General features: G+C 39.6%; 1 protein-coding gene across 2 annotated transcripts in view; it reads left to right on the top strand.

Annotated features, from left to right (window-relative positions):
• The window catches only part of LOC122640354 (ubiquitin carboxyl-terminal hydrolase 15-like), a 62,212-nt gene extending 39,059 nt beyond the window's left edge, over nt 1-23,153 (top strand). Inside the window, exons 7-14 of one of the 2 annotated variants that reach the window (XR_006329647.1) lie at nt 19,534-19,619; nt 19,715-19,877; nt 20,053-20,176; nt 20,288-20,445; nt 20,556-20,640; nt 20,980-21,274; nt 21,340-21,373; nt 21,562-21,650. Coding sequence is in view for 1 of the 2 variants with exons in the window: in XM_043833517.1 (XP_043689452.1) it covers nt 19,534-19,619; nt 19,715-19,877; nt 20,053-20,176; nt 20,288-20,445; nt 20,556-20,640; nt 20,980-21,192; nt 22,271-22,332; nt 22,416-22,863 (1,339 nt within the window). In the remaining variant the exon portion in view is untranslated. Of the gene's footprint in view, nt 1-19,533; nt 19,620-19,714; nt 19,878-20,052; nt 20,177-20,287; nt 20,446-20,555; nt 20,641-20,979; nt 21,275-21,339; nt 21,374-21,561; nt 21,651-22,270; nt 22,333-22,415 lie in introns of those variants that run through there. The other variant, XM_043833517.1, reaches the window with a different exon arrangement.
• The last annotated feature ends 1,008 nt before the right edge of the window (nt 23,154-24,161 follow it).

Raw genomic sequence — 24,161 nt, 5'->3', positions numbered from 1 at the left:
TTTATGCATGACCCCTACTCTTCCCATATGGATGCAGTTCTTCGTATCCTTCACTACTTGAAATCTTCTCTAGGGAAAGGCATTCTCCTGTCTCCGCATGATTACCTACAGATAGAAGCATACACTGATGCGGATTGGGCTGGCTCTCCTAATCGCAACTCTATTTCTGGGTATTTTTCTTTTGTAGGTGGCAATCTTGTCACTTGGCGTAGCAAGAAGCAGAATGTGGTGGCTCGTTCAAGTGCCGAAGCAGAATTTCGTACTATGGCACAAGGTATTTGTGAGTTGCTCTGGTTGAAGGGTTTGCTACAAGACCTTGGTGTTCCTATTCGTCTTCCTATGATGTTGTACTGTGACAACAAGGCTGCAATCAGCATTGCACATAATCTAGTACAGCATGACCAAGCATGTCGAAGTGGATTGACATTTCATTAAGGAAAAATTAGAATAAGGGCTAATCTGCGTTCCTTTTGTGTAGTCTGATCAACTTGCTGATATATTCACCAAGGGACTGCCTGGAAAGATGTTCCATCCAAACTTAGTCAAGTTGAGCATGTTTGATATTTTTGCTCCAACTTGAGGGGGAGTGTTGAATAATGTAAACCAGAATACCGTGGGGGTATTCTGGTCTTTTTGGGTTTTATTATATGTTCTATGTATTGCTTAGCTAAGTCGGCTAAGTTGAGGATGTTTTGGTCATGAAGTTGTAATTCTTAATGCTATTAATACAAGGCTTGATTGATCGATTCGATCATTCAAGCATTCTCCCAATTCCCTGTTTTGTTAACAATTAGTTTCTAATTTGTTCCTTGCATGTGGGTGAATTATAGCGCCTAGTAGTTTTAATTTAGTTACCTTCTATTTTAGTTAGGATTTAGTAGTTTCTATTTTGCCAAGTTTCTATTTTAGATTAGCCTTTATTTTGGAAAATTTCTATTCTGTTGTAAGCTTGCCTAAGCTATTAATAGGCATCACATTATAATGAAGGAACAGAATTTGAGAAAGAATTTTCTGGCCAAATTAGCCATCGAATTATGGGAGTTCCTCCTTGTTTCAACAGCTGAGATAGCTGTGCATGAGAGACCCAGACTGAGAGAGCCATTCCCCCTACCCCCTTCTTCTATCTTTTCTTCTCTATCTTCTCCCCTGTTGTTACCCTGCTCGATCTCTGTTGGTGACTGTTGCTGCTTCTGGAGACATCACTCAAAGGCTGCTGAGATCTCCCTTTCACTTCTGAGGTGCTGCTGCTGCTGTTGCTGATTAAACAAAGAGATTTCACCCCCTGCAGATTCCAGTTCTGCTCCAGTTTGGTTGCAAGCTTCAAGACCCTACAACTCCATAATCCTTCATCAGTTTCTGCAGCTTTGGAGCATCGAGTCCCCTCACCAGGTCCTACATCGATCCTGGTTTGCAAGTTCCATCCAAAGTTCTATTTTGGTGTCACCCCTTCAACTCTTAACTCTGCCATTAGAATTGCACCAGATTTACAGCATAGGTGCATCTCCATAGGACCTCCACTCGATCCAAGTGTGGGTCCAAGTTGCTGCTTGGTTTGGTTTCTACACCTATCTCCCCTACTTTCTATTTTGGTGACTTTTCTCTTTGGCTGTTTCTAGCCATCAGAATTGACTCAAATTTTGAGAGTCACTTGTGTAGGCCTAGACTTGAATTCGACACTAATATTAGCCCCTTCCACTGGCTGAAAGCTGTGTTCCAGCACTTACCTCTATTCTGTATCTGTGTTGGTCCATACCTTCTACTAGGGTTTGTTAACTGATTATTGTGGGTTTACTTGGACTAAATCTGCCCTAGTTTTAGTCTTACATTACAACCCCTGTAGCAAGATCAGGAGGTGGCAATTGGAATACAAGTGTCTTGTTTATATAGAGCAAATATCTTGGTGCTGAAATCAATAGTCAGATACCACAATGATGGCCATGGAAACAATTTCTTCCAGTGACCAGCTTTTGTCAGAAAAAAAAATGATGCATCTTCCTCATCAAGGTTGGAGATTCTATAAGTGAGGTAATTTGGAGGTGTGTAAAGCAGTGTTTTTCTGTTCTTCTTTATACTTGATGGAGTACTGTTTTTTGTCCTTGGGTTCATGATGTGGAGTGGAGAGATTATTTGATGTGGCTGAAGCATTGTACATTCTTAGAGAGCGAAATGGGGACTAAGCTCTGAATCTGGATGGATGGCATTTGCCTTTTTATTAGAAATGTTAGCATTGTAAAGACTTCACAAGCATTGTAGCAGAATTCCATGAGAATGCATTGTGGCAGAATTCCATGAGAATGTGTCCCTTGTTCAATTATGGGAAGAATTACGAAAGCATAGACCAATCAACACTGTGGGAAGTTTGTATAAATTGCAAAAGTATTGGCTTCTTAATTAAGATAAGTTTCTTGGCTTGTTATTTCTCTTCTATAGAGGGAAGGCAGATATGTAATGGGTTAATCAAGCTGTTAATTGCCATGAGTGTACAACTTAAGATTAAGGAGTGGAATGCCCAGAATAATTTGGGAGATTTTTTCTTCCCCTGATCAGAATCGAAGGAAGATTTTCATTTCTAAAAACAAAAAGATATATACAGATGGTTACCTCTTTTCTGTGTACTCTACAATCGATATTCAACCCAACTCAACTAAGCCTTATCCCAACTAGATGGGATTGGCAATGTGTATCCTGTTTTGGCTTCCAACTCTATTCAATTTTCCACATTACACCACCAATTCTTTCCCAAGTCTCTGTTGCCTTCAAATTTCTTGGTTATACGTGCCTTCAGATTCCTTGAGAGTTTGCTATGGTGATGACTTATGACAATTTTCAATGGAATTTAGTTGACTAGTCACATAGAATAGTTTTTTAGCATTAAGTCAGGATGAAAGATTCACTTGTGCATGGCATCACCTCTCTTTCCATATTAGTTAGACAAGCTGCCAAAGGCTTCTTCACGAGCTTGAGGAGTATTCAACATGCATTAAACAAGGCAATTGTTCCTGGTGTTTCTGTCTGTGATATTTAGGGAAGCTTTGAGCAGGATTATCCAAAGGTTGAATCTGTAACTGTAGTTTTAACATTCACAAGCTTGAGGAGTATTCAACATGCATTCAACAAGGCAATTGTTTCTGGTGTTTCTGTCTGATATTTAGGGAAGCTTTGAGCAGGATTATCCAAAGGTTGAATCTGTAAGTGTGGTTTAAAATTCAAAACCGAAAAGTTCAAAATAGTTGGTGGTTGTTATTTTTCTCTTTCCAAATGTTGTTTTCAAAAGGTGTGACTTTTGAGGCTTTATTGGAAGGATGTCTTGAGGTCACTCCTCTATTTATAGGAGTGGTCCCCTCATGTGCAAAGAGATTTTGCCTTTTGTCCATAGTTGTCATGGCGTCTAGGCGACCCAAGGCGTTGGAGAGGGGAAAAATCCAAGTCGACACCAACTAGGAGACCCAGTCGTCCAAGGCGCCTGGACGCCTAGGCGTCGCCTTGACAACTATGCTTTTTTCTCAAACCATCCTTATGTTTTGTTGCTCTAAATTCTTTCAAAGTTCTCTTTTATATCTTTTCACATAGAAAAAGTTGATTAGTGTTCAAACCTTTTGTGAGTTTTCCTTGAGTGTTGAGCAAGGTTCAAGAACTCGGTTTCGGTACTTGTTTCACCCAGCCAAAAAACCGAGTTGGGCCGAGATCTCGGCGAGTTAGTGTAATTATTTTTTTGAACTCGAAGGCTGGTTTCAATGAGTTTTAGACCTAGTTTGGGGCTGAAACTTTGTCCTCAGCCTATTTTAGGCCATTTAAACACAATGTCACTATCAGATTTTGCAAAAAACAAAGTCCAAATAGAAGTTTCACTTTGAACCCTAGGTTGGTAGGCGACGACGTACTGATAGGCCCTATTCTACACATAATTTAGTAATTAAAGACAACCAAATCATACAATTAATATAAAACAACTTTAAATAAACATTACAAATGTAGAAGTGTATAATACATCAATCTTAAGTCTTAACATATTACATATTGAACTATGATTCCAAGCCATGTTGCCGAAACAATGTAAAACATTGGATTCCCATGTCATAATACTGCTATGGAATTGCTTGTAGTCTTCAACACAAGAAATATATGTGTTGTCATCAGCTAACCAAAGGTACCTTATCCTAGGGTATGGAAGAGGCGGTTGCAATAAGATCGATCCACTACTACCGCCACCAGGCTGTTGAACTACCATTGGCATGTATGAGTATGGCTAGGTTGGTACTGTGACTATGTCGTCCACAAAACCTGACCTAGTGCTCCGACTGTCGAACTCATGTCCAGAGTGTACTGACTGTAGCTGCCCAAATTGACCATAGCCACTATATTGGAACCGGTGTTCTCATGGCCATAATCATAGTCATATTGAGGCTGAGATGCATGCCATGACTGACGGTCACTAGTAGTATCTATACTCATGCTTCCAAAACTTTCAAGTATGGTCTTTATACTCATGTCATCATCTTGAGCTTGTGACTGTGATGCAGGCATCTCTTGTGCGTACCGGAGGTACCATGGTCCTGATCCTGTGTGGCATGAGTAAACTAACTCTCACCTGTGTAACACATAGGCTCCACCTCCATCCCCAGCCCGTACTGGTACTGCTCGCGCATCCCCTTATGGTGATCATCATAATAACCACCACTCTCCATGCCACCACCACCACCACCACCATCACAATCACCATCACCATCACCATCACCATCACCATCATCATCATCAGACTAGTGTTCCTCCTTATCAACACTTCCAACTGGAAACTCAAAAGGTCTTGGTGACTCTGAATGCACACACCCCTCTTCCGACATATAGTCGTCAACATCTGTACCGGTTGCGCTTGCAATGGTGGGGTCGGGCCTACCCCCAGCCTAATCCATTTATGGTGCACCACGATCCCTCACCCATTAGAATAGGGGATCCTCTTCATCATCAGAGTCCTCTTGGAAAATGTTTGCTAGCTTGATTGGTTCTCTATCATTGTTGTCCATTGCTTCACGTATGTGCTTCATCCTTAGTCTAATATTATAATGCACATACACCAGCTGCTCTGTCGTTGGTAAACCAATCTGTTCCGCCTCTTCGTGTGGATCAATGAGAATATATTTCAGTTGCGCTCACATCCGGAGGATGAACAAGTTTGTGCAAGCACTCTGACTGCTATCTTCCTCAGGTTAGGTGAACTTATACCATAAAGCACTCACCAGTCGGCTGCATTACAAATATAGAATATTAGGAATATGATGTAATGCTAGTAGGTAGTAGTGGAGCTAAGGGTCTAACTTTTGTCTACCCTCCACTGCAGCTTTTCGACTGAAACTTACGCTAGCCTCTCTGAAGTATTGGATCTGTTTTCATTTCAAAATTCAAACATGCCTTGCATTAGTATTTCTATTTAGTAAATAGTACACGGTATAATAAATTAACTAATTGCATTCCTGTTCTTACTATCAAGTCCCATACTCTTCATCATTTGCCTCAGCTTGTATCGATGCATTTGGCTCCAACTTCTCAATAACATTTTGAACTGCTACTAGCAATTCTGTGTCCAGCCCAAGATTATGCTGGTAGTGATATTTGGGATTGAGATAGTATGCTGGTAATGACATATATAACATGTTAGTGACTTAACGTTGGGATTTAGGTTAGGGAAGCAAGAGAAAAAGGAAGGAGATGTTGGAGAAGGAAGAAGGAGACAAGGTGAAGAAGAAGAGTGTATTTTGGTGGAATAAGTTGTGTGTGAGAGAGAGCTGTCCACACCTATATTGCTTCATTAATAGACTTTGAGAATATTACATACACCTCCCTAGGGAGGTAAAAGATAAGAAAGATAAAAAAATAGAAAATACGCAATAGGGCAACTAGATATAAGACTAGTTCCCAAACTACCCTTATTACATGAGATCTAACAACTCTAACACTCCCCCTCAAGCTAGAGAATAAATGTTATGCATTCCCAGCTTGCACAGGAGAGTACCAAACTGAACAGAGGTCAGAGCCTTGGTGAAGATATTTGCTAGTTGGTCACCAGTCTTCACAAAAGGAGTTCAAATGCAGCCAGAGTCTATCTTTTCCTTGATAAAGTGTCGATCCACTTCAATGTGCTTGGTCCTGTCATGTTGCACTGGATTGTGGGTAATACTGATGACTGCCTTGTTATCACAGTAGAGTCTCATAGGGCCTTCAGTGTCAAATCCCAGTTCCTGAACAAGCCTTTTCAACCATATGAGTTCACATACTCCATGAGCCATAGCTCTAAATTTTGACTCTGCACTGGATCTGGCTACAACATGCTGTTTTTGCTTCTCCATGTAACCAAATTACCTCCCACAAAGGTACAATAACCTGAGGTAGATCTCCTATCTGTAATGGATCCAGCCCAATCGACATCAGTGAAGCCTTCCACTCTCAAGTGATTATGCCTTGCAACAATAGTCCTTTCCCTGGAGAAGACTTCAAATATCTGAGAATGCGATACACAACGTCCAAGTGGCCACTCTTGGGGGCATGCATGAATTGGCTCACCACTCCCACAGCATAAGAGATATCAGAGCGTGTTATAAAGAGGTAAATAAGCTTCCCACTAGCCTTTGGTACTTTCCCGCATCAATAAGAGAATGACCACAATCTTCTCCTAGTTTGTGATTCTGCTCAATAGGGGAACTTGCTGGTTTGTAGCCTAACATCCCTGTCTCTGTCAGCAAATCAAGAATAAACTTCCGTTGACATATGTTGATTCCTCTCTTGGTCCTTGATACTTCCATGCCTAAGAAATACTTCAAGGGACCCAGATCTTTGATTTCAAACTGTTGAGCCAAGTAGATTTTCAGTTTATCTATCTCAGCCATATCATCTCCAGTGACTACAATATCATCAACATAGACAATGAGGGCTATGATGGTACCATTGCCCCGCTTGGTAAAGGGAGAGTTGTCATCTTGACTCTGGGAATATCCATTCTTCAGAATAGCCGGTCGGAAGAGCTCAAACCATGCCTTTGGTGACTGTTTGAGTCCATATAGTGCCTTCTTGAGGAGACACACCTTCCCTTCAGCTGAAGGTATTTCGAAGCCTTGTGGGGTTTGCATGTATACTTCCTCTTCCAAGTCACCATGAAGAAAGGCATTCTTCACATCTAAATGATATAACGGCCAATCTTTATTGGCAGCCAATGATAAAAGAACTCTTATAGAGTTGTGCTTAGTCATAAGAGCAAATGTCTCTTGATAGTCAATCCCATAGACTTGATTGTACCCCTTGGCCACCAACCTTACTTTGTACCTCTCAACAGTACCATCAGATTTATACTTGATTGTATAGACCCATCTGCATCCAACTGGGACACGTCCCTTGGGGACATCCACCAATTGCCAAGTACCATTCTTTTCAAGAGCCATCATCTCCTTAGACATAGCTTGTCTCCACTTTGGGTCAAACATAGCATCAGTAACATTCATGGGAATAGAAGCAGTAGATAGACCAACAATAAAGGTAAGACCTGTAGGAGAAAGAGCATCATAGGAAACAAACTGGGCTATAGGATTAGTACATGCTCTTTTCCCCCTTCTAACAGTAATAGGAAGGTCTAAAGCAGATGGGGGAGAAGGGATGTCACCTGATTGAGGAGAATGAATCTCAGGATGTGGATCTGGATCCAAAGAGGACTCTTGGTAGGTCTTCTTTCCTTTATTATGCAAGTCTTCACCTCTCTTGTATTTAATGTGGTAATCCTTCTCCTTGCCGGAAACACTGTCAACAACCAATTCTCTATTCACATCCACATCCACAGCCCTGTGCTTTCCAATGTTAAGCATAAAGGGAGAGATATGTAGAGGATAATGAAGGACATCAGTAGCCTGTTCACTTCCACAATACTCCCCCCGAAGAGGATACTGAGAAGGTGTAAAGAAAGGGACAGACTCAAGGAAGGTGACATCTTTGGAGATTAGGCACCTGCGAGAAGATGGGTGATAGCACTTGTAACCTTTGGTAGTAGAAGAGTACCCAAGAAAGTGACACTTGAGAGCTTTGGGATCAAGTTTAGTACGATGTGACTTGTTAACACGCGCATAACAAACACAACCAAAGACTTTAGGAGGAAGAGAGAAAGCAGAAACCTGTGGAGATAAGATTTCTAAGGGAGATTTGAAATTAAGTAGTTTGGTAGGCATGCAATTAATGAGAAAGGAAGCAGTAAGAAGGGCTGCAGACCAGAAGGTCTTGGGAACATGCATGCTAAACAAGAGACTACGGGTGACCTCCAATAAATGGCGACTTTACATCCCAGCAACCCCATTTTGTTGGGGTGTGTCAACACATGCGAGCAAATGGATAATGCCATTATTAGTAAAGAAGGCTTGGAGGCCACCAAACATGTATTCCCCTCCTTTATCAAACCAAACAATTTTGATACGAGTATCAAACTGAGTAAGAATCATTTGATAAAAATTCTGAAATGTATCACAAACATCACTTTTATGTTTTATAAGAACAGTCCAAGTAGCATGAGAAAAATCATCAACAAATGACACAAAGTAATGATAGCCAAATAAAGAGGTAGTAGGGGAAGGTCCCCAAACATCAATATGCACAATATGGAAAGGAGCAGCTGTTCTATTACCATGATATGGATAAGAGGAATGACAATGTTTGGCAAACATACATGGTTCACATTGAAAAACATGCGAAGAAGCAATAGAAGAAAATAAGTGAGGCAAATGTTTCCTCATTACAACAAAAGATGGATGAGATGGATGACCAAGACGATGATGCCATAACATAACAGACTCCACAGAACTACTATCATTACGTCCACACACATTGGACTGAGCTGTGGGCAAAAAAGGGTAAAAAAGGTAAGGCCTTGCTCCTCACGTCCACTACCAATAATCCTCTTCGTCACCAAATCCTGAAAAAGATAGTGAGAAGGATAAAAGGTGACACAACAGTTTAGAGATTTAGTCAAATGACTCACAGATAAAAGATTAAGAGTAAGATTAGGGACATGAAGAACAGAAGTAAGAGAAATAGATGATGTAACAGGGATACTGCCCTGACCAGAGATGGAGGAAAGGGAACCATCGGCTACCCTAACCTTATCCTTACCAGAACAAATGGTAGAGGAATCATAATAATGGGACGTACCAGTCATGTGGTCAGTGGCTCCAGAGTCAATGACCCAAGACTGGGCTGCAGTAGAAGCTGAGGTGGAGACCTGTATAGCTGAGGATGAAGATGAGCTGGCCACGGTAGGTGTAGAAGATGTGCTCAGCTGTGACATGACCCGACGAACCACTGCATCCACCAAAGTGGAGTCATCATGTGTAGCATCTGCCTCAGTCATCACGGAGTGAGCTCGAGTCCCCCTCTACGGCCACCACTAGTACCAAGAGGGCGGCCATGAAGAGTCCAACATCTATCCTTAGTATGTTCAGATCTCCCACAATGGTCACATTTAAACCTGTCTCTACCAACTCCACTGGCACCAATTGTCTCCACTGCTATGTCTTCCTCACAGTTAGGCCCTTGGCCTCTACCACCTCTACGGGTGTCTCGGAAAAAACTTGAATTGAGAGCTGACCTTTCAAGAGATGATGCTGGTGTTGGTTCCATAGTAACACGCGGAGTCTCCTCACTCTATAAGTAACTACTGACCTCACTAAGAGATGGAAGGGGGGACTGGCCTAAACTCTGGAGCTTGATTGGCTCATAGTCAGGGTTCAGACCACCAAGTAAAGTGAAGACACGCTCCTTTTCAAGAGTCTGAAACACCTTTGCTTCATCCTCTGGGTTGGTCAAATAAAGATCCCTATAGTGGTCATACTTCTCCAAAAGACTAAGAAAAGCATTGTCGTATTCAGAAATAGTCTTATCACCCTACCTCATTAAGTTAATCTTTTGGTGAAGCTGATAGACCTTGGCAGAGTTACCCACTCTATCAAAGGTTTGGGAGACACTGTCCCAGATTGCCTTGGTAGTTTCTTTCCTTATAAACCTTCTCCCAATCTCGGGCTTCATAGAGAACATTAACCATATCATTACTGTAGAATTTTCGGTCTCCCATGTCTCATAGGTAGGTGAACTAGGTTCTGGGGCTTGAATAGCACCTGTAATGTACCCAAGTTTCCCTTTGCTCTTAAGGGAAATCCTTACAGAGTGTGACCAGTCCAAGTAATTTGTGCCATCAAGCTTCACAAAGGAAATCTGTAGATGTGTGCTCTCATAAACCAACTGAGGGGCTATTAGAGTGGGCTGTGAATCAGCCGAACCAAGCCTAGATGTTGATGAATCAACCATATTGTAAGGGAAACAACACTTGACCATAAACAAGTACACCAAAGACAAGGGGGGAGTACACACTCAACCCAAAAAACAGATGTCAGCAGAGAAGAAACAAACACAACTTTGATAACACTTCACTCTAATGCTCTCCAATGAGCAACATTCACTTCAAACAAGTTCAAAGACTTCACAAGAGCTGTCCACAAGCATATCTCAACCAAGGAAGCACCATATGGCAGTCCAAAAACAAGAAAGACAGAAACAGAGCATTCTCGGCTTTACCTGAGCAGCAAATGGAACCCCCACGAAAAAGAGTTATGCTCATAGAGCTCCTTCAATCAGTAAGGAGGGACATTGGGGTTATTATAAGGACCCTTGGGCGATTCTAGTAGTCCAGGCCAATACCCAAACACATGCCAAGAGGGGGAGGTAGAGAACCTGCAACTTGAAGCTGGCGGAAATCCTGGCAGCAGCTGGGTGAGCTCCAAATCTTCAAAAGAGCTTCAGCATAGCTCAAGTAGTACTTCCAATCTTTTAAATAGGTTATAGGAGACCTATTTCATACTCTTTTAACAAATCTTTACATAGGAATCTCCTCCTTGAAACCCTTGAACCCTTGATGCCCTAGGATTTCAAAGAGAAGGAAAAAATAGGAACCAGGAACTGAACACGACTCTCAAACCTGGTTATGCTCTGATTCGAAGTTGGGATTTAGGTTAGGGAAGCAAGAGAGAAAGGAAGGAGATGTTGGAGAAGGAAGAAGAAGAAGAAGGAGATAAGGAGAAGAAGAAGAGCGTATTTTTGTGGAATAAGTTGTGTGTAAGAGAGAACTCTCCACCAAGGTACTAAAACTCGGGTCTCAGTACCAACTCGACTCTTGGAAAAACCGAGACGAGTCGAGATCTCGCCGAGTTGGTGTATTTTATTTTTTTTCAACTTGAAGCCTCAACTTTGGGTCAACCCGAGATCTGGACCCAAGATCTCGCCAAGATATGTCGAGTTTTGTCCAATCAGGTAAGGTATTTAAGTGGTAGGTGGGTTAAAATAATGGGTCAAAACTGAGATCCAACTGAGATCTGGATCTCGTCGAGATATTGCACTTTTGAGACTCGTAGGCAGTCTTGTCTCGGCTTTTCCAAAAACCGAGAAACTCGGCGAGATCTCGCCTCGAGTTCTCGAACTATGCTCTCCACACCTATATTACTTCATTAATAGACTTTGAGAATATTACATACACCTCCCTAGGGAGGTAAAAGATAAGAAAGGTAAAAACTAGAAAATACACAATAGGGCAACTAGATACAAGACTAGTTCCCAAACTACCCTTATTACATGAGATCTAACAACTCTAACACTTAATGCTTTTGAATATTTAAATGTAAAAACTCAGGTAAAGTGTAAAGTATGTTGAACCCACCAGCTCTATGCAATGGATGACTCAGGTGCTTCCCCCATTGATCCTCAATGATATTAGTGTATGTTTTCGCACTGTGGGGTATCGTAGCTCTGACCATTTCCTTCATCTTCTGAAGGGCAACATAGATGTGGGCCAAGGTAGGCTTCTTCTCTGTATCCACCATCCTAAGTACTGCCACCACTGGCTTTAATATAACAACAACTTTATTCAAGTCACGCCAGAATATGCCACTTGCAATGGTCTCTTGTGCTGCCCTCCCTTCTTCCAAACTCGACCCTTGTCAACCAAACCACTGTTCATTGGCAAACGTAGACCTCAGAATGACTACCTTTGTCTAAAATCTCTTCAATGTACTGTAATTGGTGGCAAATCGAGTGATACCAGGCTTCATTAAATCACTATTGCATCTATCCCTCAACATGGCTAATGCATGACCATGGTTATATACAAATGTGGTTACTTGTCTTGCCCTCCTGACCACACTTGCCACCAAAGTTTTCTTCCCCATGTCCTTCAGCATGAGGTCAATAGAATGCACTACACATGGTGTCCAAAAGAGGTGGTTCCTCTTGCTTTTCTTGTTCATCAATTTCTCCCTAGCCTTTTTGAAATTAGAACCATTATTTGTCAAAATTTAGATAGCGTTCTTTGGTCCTACCTCCACTATTTTCTTCAGTTCCCTATACAAATATGAAGCATCCTTTATTTCCTTTAATGCATCCAAAGACTTCAAGAATATTGTCTTACCATTAAAACCGACCTTGAAGTTGATGATGGACTGTCTAGTAGATCCAGTCCAACTATCAACCATAATGGTAACTCCATATTTCTCCCACCTTGGCTTTAAAGTTTCAATGTAGTCTTCCAACGCCTTTTCCTTAGGCAAGTAGACATTCATCAATTCATATGGTGTAGGCCCTTTCAATCCTGGGCTAGCCCTCCCTGCAGCGTCGAGGAATGCATGATAGTATGTTCCTTGTGTTACATTAGGTGAGATGCTATTATAGAACATAAACTTGCTAAAGGCATCTCGTGCTTCATCTTGTTTACTACCAAACATTTGCGGGATGGTTGGGTGGTAGGCATCTTGTTGCCTGAATATGGTGGGATCCTGCTGAAGAACGGGATCTGGGGAAGGTACTCGTGGTCGGGGTGGGGGCTGTGGGGTTCCCTCACATTTTGTCTATGCTTTTTCCTTTTCTCATCACCATGCATTGGCTCTATTGCAGTTGAGCCAGACCCACCAGCTCCTCTTGCCTGCTCATATGCCCTCATATGTTCAAAATGAAATGATTGTCGACTAGCTGCCAAAGTTTGCTGGTAGATTCTCCACTCAGCCTCTGATTGAAAATCATCAGGAGGAGACCTATATTCAGTATCATCTGCAATGACCTCTACACCAGGCCTCTCTAACACGTCCTCATCAAACTCTCTTCGTTGCACTTCCCTTTCAGCTTTCTTTTCTATTCCTCCTTGTGAGTGCTTTGCTATGGCTTGCTAGACCTTATAAGGAACGTTGGTGCATTTGGCAACATCCTTATAGCCACCAGCCAAATGCTGCTTCAATCTAGTGGCCCCTCCAGAATTAAGCAACTTCCCACAATATCGATACTTGGATTTCTTTTTGTCTTCTGACATCAGGACTCCATGTAGCCATGCTATCTCTCCACGGTCCCCCATTGTGTACCAAATGTCTTACTTTTTACACTGTTACATCAAAAAACATGTATCGGTAACTATTAAAGACTTAAAATAATGTATTAAAGACTTAAAGTAATGTATTAGTAACTATTAAACATAATATCAAGCTACTAAAACAAAAATAGCTATCTCATATTTATCCCCTAACCCTAGTATTTATTTCTTAATTAAAAATAAAATTTAGAATTTCTATTAAAAATATTTATACCTTAAAGTATAAATCATTGTAATGGAATGATATATTTGAGACCATTTTAATTTGGACATATAGTACATATGTTATACATAATTTTCCAACAAAAACAGGTATTTTTCCTTAATATTTGATATTTTTTGCATATTTTAATAATTCTGAAAAGTAAAATAATATTTTTTATGGGTGAAAAAAAATTTGATTCTGTGAGGCTGTAGAGCATCCAACGATATCCAATATACATAAAAATCACTTCCAAACAATCACTATTGATCCTATTTTTTCAAAAAAATTTCCAAAAAATTCATAAAATAGAATTCAGACTCCATCAAGTCATAGATCGGACAAAGTTATGTAACATATATTAAATTAACATGATTTCACCAAGATTTGAACAATTTTTTTTGAAAAATATAGATTTGGGGGAAAATGGTTTACCTTCAAAATTTCTTCAAACTTGAGATGATTTCTTACAAATCTTGCAAGTTTGTAACTGAATGATGTCTCCGACAAGTTCTCTGTCGAAACCAAGGTGGAAAATCCTCAAAAATCAGCTCACAAGCACCTATTTCCTCACTTCTCTGTCAAGTTCACCGAGACAGTCGAGTTCTGGAGAGATCTCGACTGTCTTGATTGAGATATGTTACATATAAAGTTGAGTTTTGGTCCAAATATCAGTCAAACCGAAATCTCGAACTGAGATCTCCACTCAACTGAGATTTCGACATAGTTGGGGTAATTTTCTACTTCGCGTAAGGTCTCGTCTCGCCTTTTGCAAAAAACGAGATCTCGGCGAGATCTAGTAGTATGTTGTTGAGCACTATCTTGTCTACCAATGTGGCCTCCAAGTCGAGTGCAAGGACTCTTGGGTGGGCTTGGAAAGGCTGTTGTATCTTGGGAGATTGATTTGCAAGTAAACTCGATTTGCACCTATAGGGGGCAAATACAATCTTAAGGAGAGTGACCGATTGTCATGCCTCAGTCTTGTTTGTTTCTATCATTGATGTTCGTGATCGTGATTCAAAGGCCGACTCTCCTAATTGTGTTGTTTGAAGAATTGCTTCCCATAAGATAAGTATTACTTTATCCCTATACTGGCGTTTATTTCCAAGTAAGATTGCATTTCTGCTTAAATTTTTGCAATTCTGAAGTCTGCAGAGTTGCTTGAGTGATTACAACTCTGATCATCAATTTGACAAATCCATTAAAGGTTAATCAGTAAAACTGTTTCTTTTAAATCTCTGCATCTATATTCTTATACATGCCTTACACGTTGAATACAAAATTACTCATTGCAAATAAATGAAAGTGGGTGGCAAGTGGCAACTGCCCAATAGACAATGTATTAAAGCATTGTTGGAAGGGATGCCTTATCACTTATAGCCAGAGATGGTTCAATTAGAAAATTACAAATAAAAGGGACGTTGCTCCATGTGTTCAAAAGTCGATTTATATTCTATGAAGAAAAAGGGTACTTATTGGATTTGAATGTATGCGACGGTTGAGATTTGAGAGACCTCTCTCTCTTAATTTTTTATTGATTATTCAGTAGCAAGTGTGGATGATTTGCAGAGACAAAACTATGAAACCTACATTACAGTGCTGGAATGGTAAAACAAAAGCCACAAAAGCTGTCCCCTAGAACTCCAAAGTACTTTTCTGATATATTTCCCAAAAGTTCCTAATGACCAATGAACATAATCTTACATAGTCTTCTGAGTCTTCTGTGTGTAGGTTAACTGTCTAGTGTTGCATGCGTCGGAGTTACAATTTATTTTCTTATTGTGTACATGTGAGTTGTGAGAACATAGAAGGAACAGTAAGTTGCGTCAATTGACGTGGTAAGTGAAAGAGGAAATGTCAACAGTCACATATGACAAATTATTGTGGTGACCCCGTGGAGTGGCTGATATCTCTCTCTTCTCTCATAACGTCACCACATGTAGATAAGAAAAGAAAGTGAGGGAGAGAGCATATTGATAATAAAAACTTCATGGTCTTTCACGTCAAACAATTCTTTGAGGGATGGTTAAAGCTACCCAATCAGACGAGATGTCTTCAGTGAATTTTGGAATGATGTTTTTCCTTGTGACAAGTGCCGAGTTGCTACTCTTATATGGATTATGGATGCATTGGTTTGATGAAACTGGTTAACTAACCTGTGTTTCATGTCTTGCTTTCAAAATAATTATTTAAAAAATAATGGTAATGTCTAAGTGAAAGATGCTTTGATGGGCCTCATTTTCAATGTACTTTGTTAAAGTAATGGTACAAATTCGAAGAATCAGGAATTCATGATTTGTTAACCATTGAAATGGTTGAATTTTTATCATTATGTGAATCGGTTCTTAATATCTATTTGTAAATACAAGTCTTTAGCCACACATTGGAAAATGAAGGTTTAGAATGGACCGAATGCAATCAGAGGGTTTTAGGTCACATTTTTCCAATTGGTGGTCTTGATAGTGGTGTCTTTAAAGAAATTGTTTTAGTATCTTAAACATCTTCTGATGTTCAAATGTCTGAATATTACGTTATCCAAGTGGTGTACTCTTTTGTGATGAATGTCAGTGGATAAAGAGATACTGTGGTTGGACCGTTCATTACACTGTATTCCTTCATTTTGATGTTGGTGCTGATTATCCTCATGTTGTTAATAAGTGTAGTTTGGTTAAACAATTATGATGGTTTTGACTGGATGGTTTGAACTGAATTAATGTCTCTTGGTCAACCAATGATTTATTGGTTCAAGGGTAGCTTGGGTTCAATTTCAAACCGGTAGCTCTATTAATTGTTATGCTTGATCATACTGACAAGGTCACACATTGAATTCCCAACATGCATGCGACAGTATGAAAATTTTGAATTCCATGTCTAGGGAAATGAATATTCACCTAGATTTTGTAATCCAATTCTAACTTATACTAGACAGGATTTGATTGTAGTTCAAATCATGTGAAATTACTATTTGAAAGCCTCTTCAAGTCGACCAAGTGACAAGATTACTATATGATGACCTTGTTTATAGGTTGTTAATATCCGATTGGATTACATTAAATCCAAGGTTGGCTAGGCCAGGTGTCCATTAGAGACAAGTGGTATTTTATAATGTACATTGGTCGGATAAAGAATCCATATGTATGCATAGAAAGTTACATGGGAGCCTGCATATTTATTGAGTGACATGCCATGTTTGATATGCGAGTACAGGGATTACAATTATTCCTAAAAAAGGGTATACTCATATTATATTGACATATATGTATGAATATGGTAACCCTAAAATGTGGGGGTTATTGTGAAAATGCATATACTTGTATGATGGGTCTCTTCTTAAAGAGATAAATAAAGTCAAGTAGAAAGGCTAATTATGACTTGGAAATAGAATCTATAAGATGTGCCTAGATTCGGTCATGTAAGTTCTTGAAACATTACCTTGGTTCAACGGTGATGTGTGTAAACATGTGGTGGTGGAGCGATCCATAGATTGGTAATATAAACCTGGGTTATAAGTTCCAACATGATTTTATTGGTTTATGACATTATAAGAAGGTCGGATCAAAAGCCACAAAGCTAAGGATCTAAATGCCATATAAATGGTGATAGCCAAAGCTGAATCAATATGTTCAGTAAAGGAATAAAGACATACATGTCTTGGTTACATATATCTGGTGAAGCTAAGCGGGATAGAGATGTCGATTCAGCATAGTTAGATAAAGTTGACTGATATACTTATATAGCCGTTGACCACTATTGTGGTATACATCTAAAGGAATGATCCTTAAAGGCTCGTGACATAAGTCATGTGACGGAAACCCAACCTATGTGAGAGGAGATCAGTGGAATTAGGTTCAAAGGGTAAAAATGAAGTCACTGGATGGTTTGCTAGTATTGCTATAATCTTGGCTCATTCTGGTTAGATGAGAAAGTAGTACTCATCTAAAATGACAAGAGGATGAGTATATGGCTCTTAGTCAACTATATCTCACAAATGTGGGGGTGTGTTATCTAGTGGTACACACTATAAGTTGACCTAAGTGGTTATAAGAAGCGGGGCCGCTTCTAATGAGAATTTAAAGGCGAAATTCTCTAAACAATCATTAACTTGAGATGGGACAAGGCCGGTCCTTTAAAAGACGAAATGTCCATTTTTTTCGAATGGGACGACATAAGGTCAGACAATAGGATATGGCTGGCAGGTCAATCAACTACACCGATGAGGAAAGGTTAAAAAAACATTGTTTTCACCCATACTCAGTAGCGTGGCTTGTCAGTCCTAGTGTAGATTCAAGTCCAAAAGAGATCTACAATAATGTGTCCTATATGTTCTAAAGTGCTCAATAGTTAAATCTTTGTTTTACCACAATTTTGAATTTGTGGGGGAATTGTGGTTTTAACATTCATAACCGAAAAGTAAAATTCAAAATAGTTGGTGGTTGTGACTTTTCTCTTTTTAAATGTTGTTTCAAAGGCCGACTCTCCCAAGTATGACGTTGTTGAATTATTTATCCACCTGAGTCCCCCTTTGGATAGTCCGCCGTGTTAGAGCTCCTGTATGATATACATATTGTTTCCTCCCTTTCCTACAAGGTCGTCGGCCTTTTAGAGGAAGCGGTTCCAACATGGTATCAAAGCAGGCAGGGGTCACGGTATCGAGTCCCTCTGGGCGTGGGCAGGTGTTGAAATTATTTATCCACCAGTGTCCCCCTTTAGATAGTCCGCCGTGTTAGAGCTCCTGTATGATATACATATTGTTTCCTCCCTTTCCTAAAAGGTCGGCCTTTTAGAGGAAGCGGTTCCAACATGGTATCAAAGCAGGCAGGGGTCACGGTATCGAGTCCCCCTGGGAGTGGGTAGGTGTTATATTATTTATCCACCTGTGTCTCCCTTTAGATAGTCCGCCGTGTTAGAGCTCCTGTATGATATACATATTGTTTCCTTCCTTTCCTACAAGGTCGGCCTTTTAGAGGAAGCGGTTCCAACAGATGTTGTTTGAAGAATTGTTTCCCATAAGATAAGTGCTACTTTATCCCTATAGTGGTGTTTATTTCCAACAGTAAGTATTCTTGATGGCTTTGCCACTAGCTGGGAGGTTTCTATGGAATCTTTATCTGCAATTTTTAGTACATTTTCGGTTTTTTGCAAGGAAAGCCATGTAAACCTACATACTTACAAAGTCTGGAACCTTGTGTATATCTTCAGTGATGACCATGATCACCTCCACCTCACCTCCACCCATTTCTCTCTCTCTCTCTCTCCATAGAAAATAACCAAAGAGGCATTCATTAAAAATTCTTAGAGCTTGCATTCATCATTGGTCCCAAACTTACCTCAATTAAGAAGCCCAAAGTTGCTGCATGAGGAGAGGCTTCAAATGCTTCAGGTTTAGAGGTGAAGAAGCAATAGATCTCTCCAACCATGTAAGGTTCCTAATGGGAGTTACTCAACACACACACTCTCTCTCTCTCTCTCTCGCTCTGTTTGACTCTGTGTGTGTCTCTCTGTCTCTCTCTATCGCCCCCTCTGCCACGTGCCAACCAGTATGAGAGCTCTGGGTTTATAACCCTCAACTTTTGGTCTTGTTAATGGAGAACTGAGAATTTTAATTTGATAGGCTGGACAAGGTTGGCTCCAAAATGTCAAAAACTGTATGTTTCACTACTTTGATCATTTTATGAAGGTGAATAATCCATCACATGTAACAACAAATGATTGATGCTTCTCTCACTTAGGTGTCGAGTTAAATTTGGTTTTGATTCTATATGGCATTTTCTGTTGGGATTTGGAACTTAAGTGCCTCAGCGTAAACATAAAAGCATAACCTTTTTGGTTGCTTTCTCATTTCTTAGCATCTTCTTTGCTGCTATAGTTTACTTACCTTTTTCCTTTTTCTTATGTTTTAATGTTGCAGCTGCTATGCCAATGCTGTATTGCAATGTATGACCAGCACAAAGCCTCTGCTCGTCTACCTAGTTCAGAGATCACATTCCAGAACCTGTAAACACTTGCATTTCTCATATAAATTTGACTAGATTTGATGCAACATTGTTTAAAGATATGTAACTTCCTCTGATCTATTCTATATATGTTAGGCTGCACAAAAGATTGGTGCCTCATGTGTGAACTTGAGCAGCATGTAATGATGTTAAGAGAAGCTGTAGGCCCTCTATCTCCTGTCAAAATCCTTAGGCATATGCAGAAAATTGGTTGTCGAATGGGTTCTGGAAGTCAAGAAGATGCTCATGAATTTCTAAGGTATGTCAAAATGTACTTGAATTTTCTTCCTTTTCCTTGGCCTCCCTTACAATCTTTTTAAGAATTGACTAACAAATGCTGATTTCTCTTGGCGGTTTGTCCAGTTGTTTGCCATGATCCTTCTTTTCCCTCCCTTTTCCATTTTGAAGAATTCTAAAGTGTTCTTTATATACAGGCTTCTGGTTTCTTCCATGCAATCTATATGTCTTGAGGGACTAGGTGGCGAGAAGCAAGTTGATTCAAGCTTGCAAGAAACTACGCTCATACAACATACTTTTGGTGGTCATCTTAGATCAAAGGTAATTAGTTGTACTCGCAACTTCTTTCAAGTGTCTGAATAATGAAATATTTTTTATTGCCAGTGTTTTCTTCATAAATAGCACATTTAGTGAGTTGTTTCACTCAACCAGGTCAAGTGTCTGAGATGTCATCATGAATCTGAACGGTATGAAAACATTATGGATCTTACATTGGAGATAAATGGTTGGGTTGAGTCACTGGAGGATGCACTTACTCAATTTACAGCCCCTGAGGATTTGGATGGAGAAAACATGTACAGATGTGGAAGGTCAGATGCTTTATTTGGTGTCTTGGAAAAACTTGTACGATGTGCTCCAGATTGTATTTATTACACATAATCATCTGAAGTTGGCTAACCTTCTTATGTTCTAATTAAAGGTGTGCCAAATATGTTAAAGCGCGAAAGCAATTGAGCATACATGAAGCACCAAACATCCTTACCATAGTTTTGAAGAGGTTCCAGGTATGACTTCTGAAAATAGTGTGCACCTCCTTTCTATGCTGATACATAGATGTTGACACATTGATCCTTGGTTAGTGGCTTTCTATGGGTACAACTATATTTAAGTGACAGCGAATTCATTGCAATGGATTGGTGAAGTTATAGAGTGATTGTCAAGGTGTTGGCCATGTTTCACAATAAACCATTGGTTTCTTAATAAACCATTGGTTGTTGTCGCTGATATCTATTATCTGTAGAAAATGATTTCTTACTTATTTTGAACTTTTCGGAAGAAAATTTGTGAAAAGTTTCTGTAGTTACATTACTGACTTTTGAAATGTGGGCTTTGTATTTTGTCAGAAGGGGAGATATGGCAAAATAAATAAGTGCATCACTTTTCCAGAGATGCTGGACATGATCCCATTCATGACTGGGACAGGCGACAGTCCACCCCTTTATGTGCTGTATGCTGTTGTTGTGCATTTGGATATGTTGAATGCATCATTTTCTGGGCATTATGTGTCATATGTGAAAGATGCGGAGGGGACGTGGTTCAGGATAGATGACACTGAGGTAGCCTTCTCTGTTCTGAATCGTTCATCTCTTTGTCTGAAGATGTTTATAAAACTGGTGTAATTTTGATGTTCAAGATATCGGGAAGATCGTTGGAGGCTAAAGTGACTTACTCCCATCATCTAGGGTTGCTTACTTAAGGAGTTTTGGCCATTATCTTCTTATAAATGCTTCTCACTGATTCAAATATCCAATAGGTTCTTAATATCCTGTCTTTAGCTACCCCCTTCGTCTCTTTTCCGGTAAGCTACAAGTTATGGTGCTAACATTATTCATTAGAAAAAAAACAAAGGAAAGATACTTCATTGGTATATCCTGTCTTTAGCTACCCCCTTCCTCCCTTTTCCGCTAAGCTATAAGTTATGGTGCTAACATTATTCATTAGAAAAAAAAAAGAGAAAGATACTTCATTGGTATAGCAAGCTGTACTGCATGGCTTTTGGGAACTTCGAGAAATAGAATCCGACAGAAGAAATGGTTGGTTGAGTACTTTATTATAAAGAGGGCGTACCCAGTGCACGAGGCTCCCGCCACTGCGGGGTCTGGTGAGGGTCATAATGTATGCAGCCTTACCCCTGCTTTTGCAGAGAGGCTGTTTCCAGACTCGAACCCGTGACCTCTTGGTCACAATGGAGCAACATTACCATTGCATCAAGGCCCACCCTCTTATTGAAGTTAATAATTTTATTTGTTCATGTCACCTCGGTGTTAGCTATAAAAATTAAGGAAGAACTAATTTAACAACCATCACTTTTGCTTTTGTTTTTATTTATTTATTTATTTTTTTTGGGGGGGGGGGGTTGGGTGGTAGAAAATGATAGATGTGGTTAATGTGGATGATAATGATGAAAGAAACTTAAATAATTAAGTAAATAATTGAGATCTACTTTGGGCCATTCTACCACCCTCCTTTGTTGATCTCTGGGGTTCATATTGTATTGATTTTTACTTTCAGATCCTGGATTCAGTCAGGATGTATGATGGTCCGTACCTGGGATCTTAAAATTTTGCATAATTTACATTGTTGTTGTTTCGATGCGTCTGAGTTTTTCCTTTTGAATTCGTTTTTCATCTGCAGGTCCAACCAGTTACAACGAGCCAGGTGATGTCAGAAGGTGCATACATCCTATTCTACTCGAGGTAAACCTGATTTAACATATACCCCTTGCAATCCGCTTGTGTTCATTCATTCACTAGGGTTTCAAAGTTTAAACATTTGTCAGGTTTTCTCCACGCCTTTCAAGGGCTTCTCCACTGCAACGTCCATATACTGCAATGCATTGCTTATCGAAAACACGGAATTCCTCAAGATCAGGACAAACTAGACACAATGATCACTTTTTCGTTGACGAACTTGAATCAGATCCTATGTTGGATGTTCGGTTGGGTACTGGCAACCAGACCTCCAAAGACATTCTAAGAAGTGCTAACAGAAATATCCTCCCTATGAGAGAAACTTATGCAGAATCGATGAGCATGGAATTCTCAGATGCCCCACCAAGTGATTGGTCCCTCTTCACAAGCTCAGACGATGCATCGTATACCACCGAGAGTACCAGAGATTCATTTAGTACTGCTGATTATGCTGACACATTCAATCTCGATTCCATTTCCTCAATATTCAGTTCCTACCCTTCGGAATACTCCTCGCACAGTACTATTTCCTGTTGAAGGTTCTTGTGTAGTAAGCCGCAGACAAGATTTCTTTCGGAATCCAAGGGCTTTGTTTGGGATTCATCCCTGTCAAATGAACTACTTGACAGTGTACAGAGTGGAGAGAATCCAAAACAGGTCAGTGATTTTTTGACCAAGCCTTTACCTACTGTTACCAACTCCAGTATGTTTGTAAAGTATGGAGCAATCCCCAATAGTTTTTTTTATACATCTGATCCTTGTGAACTCTAATTGTTAGAATCTTGTAGTCTGGGAATTTCCCATTAATGAAATAGATCACTTATCCAGAGAATAACATACCTCCAAAAAAAAAAAGAAGTTTAATAATTTTCTGTCTGTTATATGGGGTATTTCAAGACTTTAACTGACAAATGAGTGTGGTGCACAGCTTTCATTTTGAGATTTAAAGGAGTTAAGCTACCATCTTACTCCTAGGAATTTTGTAATATTTATCATAGTGTATTATTGGAGTAATGTCAATGAGATGTATTAAATTTCAAATTTAGACTCTATTATCTATCCAAAATAAATAAATAAATAAATTCCAGACTATTATCAAGTGTCTGAAATCTCTGGCGATCACTAAGTAACTCATCTGCAGTATCATAATTTCTTAATTCAAGAAATTATGACATGGTTTTAAGTATCGTTAGGTATTGTATTGTATTGTATCGGCTGATACATATTGGTTTTAGTGGATATCGATACAATACAATACTGATATGATACTTGCTTTTCAAATAAAGTTTGTATCCACCGATACAGGACCGATGTGGTCCGTCTGATACATCTCATTTAACGTGCAAAATAGAAGCTGGAGTAACATACAAGCAACCGAAGGTCTTGGAAACTTGTTTTTCTTTTTGATATGAGTTGGGAATAAATCATCTAATATTAAAAAACAAAAAAAAAACACTAATCTTTTACCATTTCAACAAGTTTTGCGGACTTACGGTTCATTTCTTTTGATTTTATTTGTTATTTCTTTTTATTTTTTATGCATCACTAGATTGGGTCAAATCGATTCAAATCTTTGCATCAAATTTGGAGAAAAGATTCACACACTGTCCGTGTGTAGATTCTTTCTCAGGCCTTTCACAAAAAAGTGAGGGTCCCACATGTATTGTTTTCTTATTTATTTTGAAAATATGGAATCCACATGGATTGATACCTTTTTTAGACTACTAATTAGTAGTAGTGTGTAGATTCTTTTCCACGCTAGTAACATAAGAAAGCCTCCTTGATAAATAGGAGGAACTGTGGAATACATTAGATGGTTTTGTTTTTGGTATCCA

The sequence above is a fragment of the Telopea speciosissima genome, chromosome 9, assembly GCF_018873765.1.
Source record: "Telopea speciosissima isolate NSW1024214 ecotype Mountain lineage chromosome 9, Tspe_v1, whole genome shotgun sequence".
Classification (NCBI taxonomy): Eukaryota; Viridiplantae; Streptophyta; class Magnoliopsida; order Proteales; family Proteaceae; genus Telopea; species Telopea speciosissima.
This window is presented reverse-complemented; position numbering and strand designations above follow the sequence as displayed.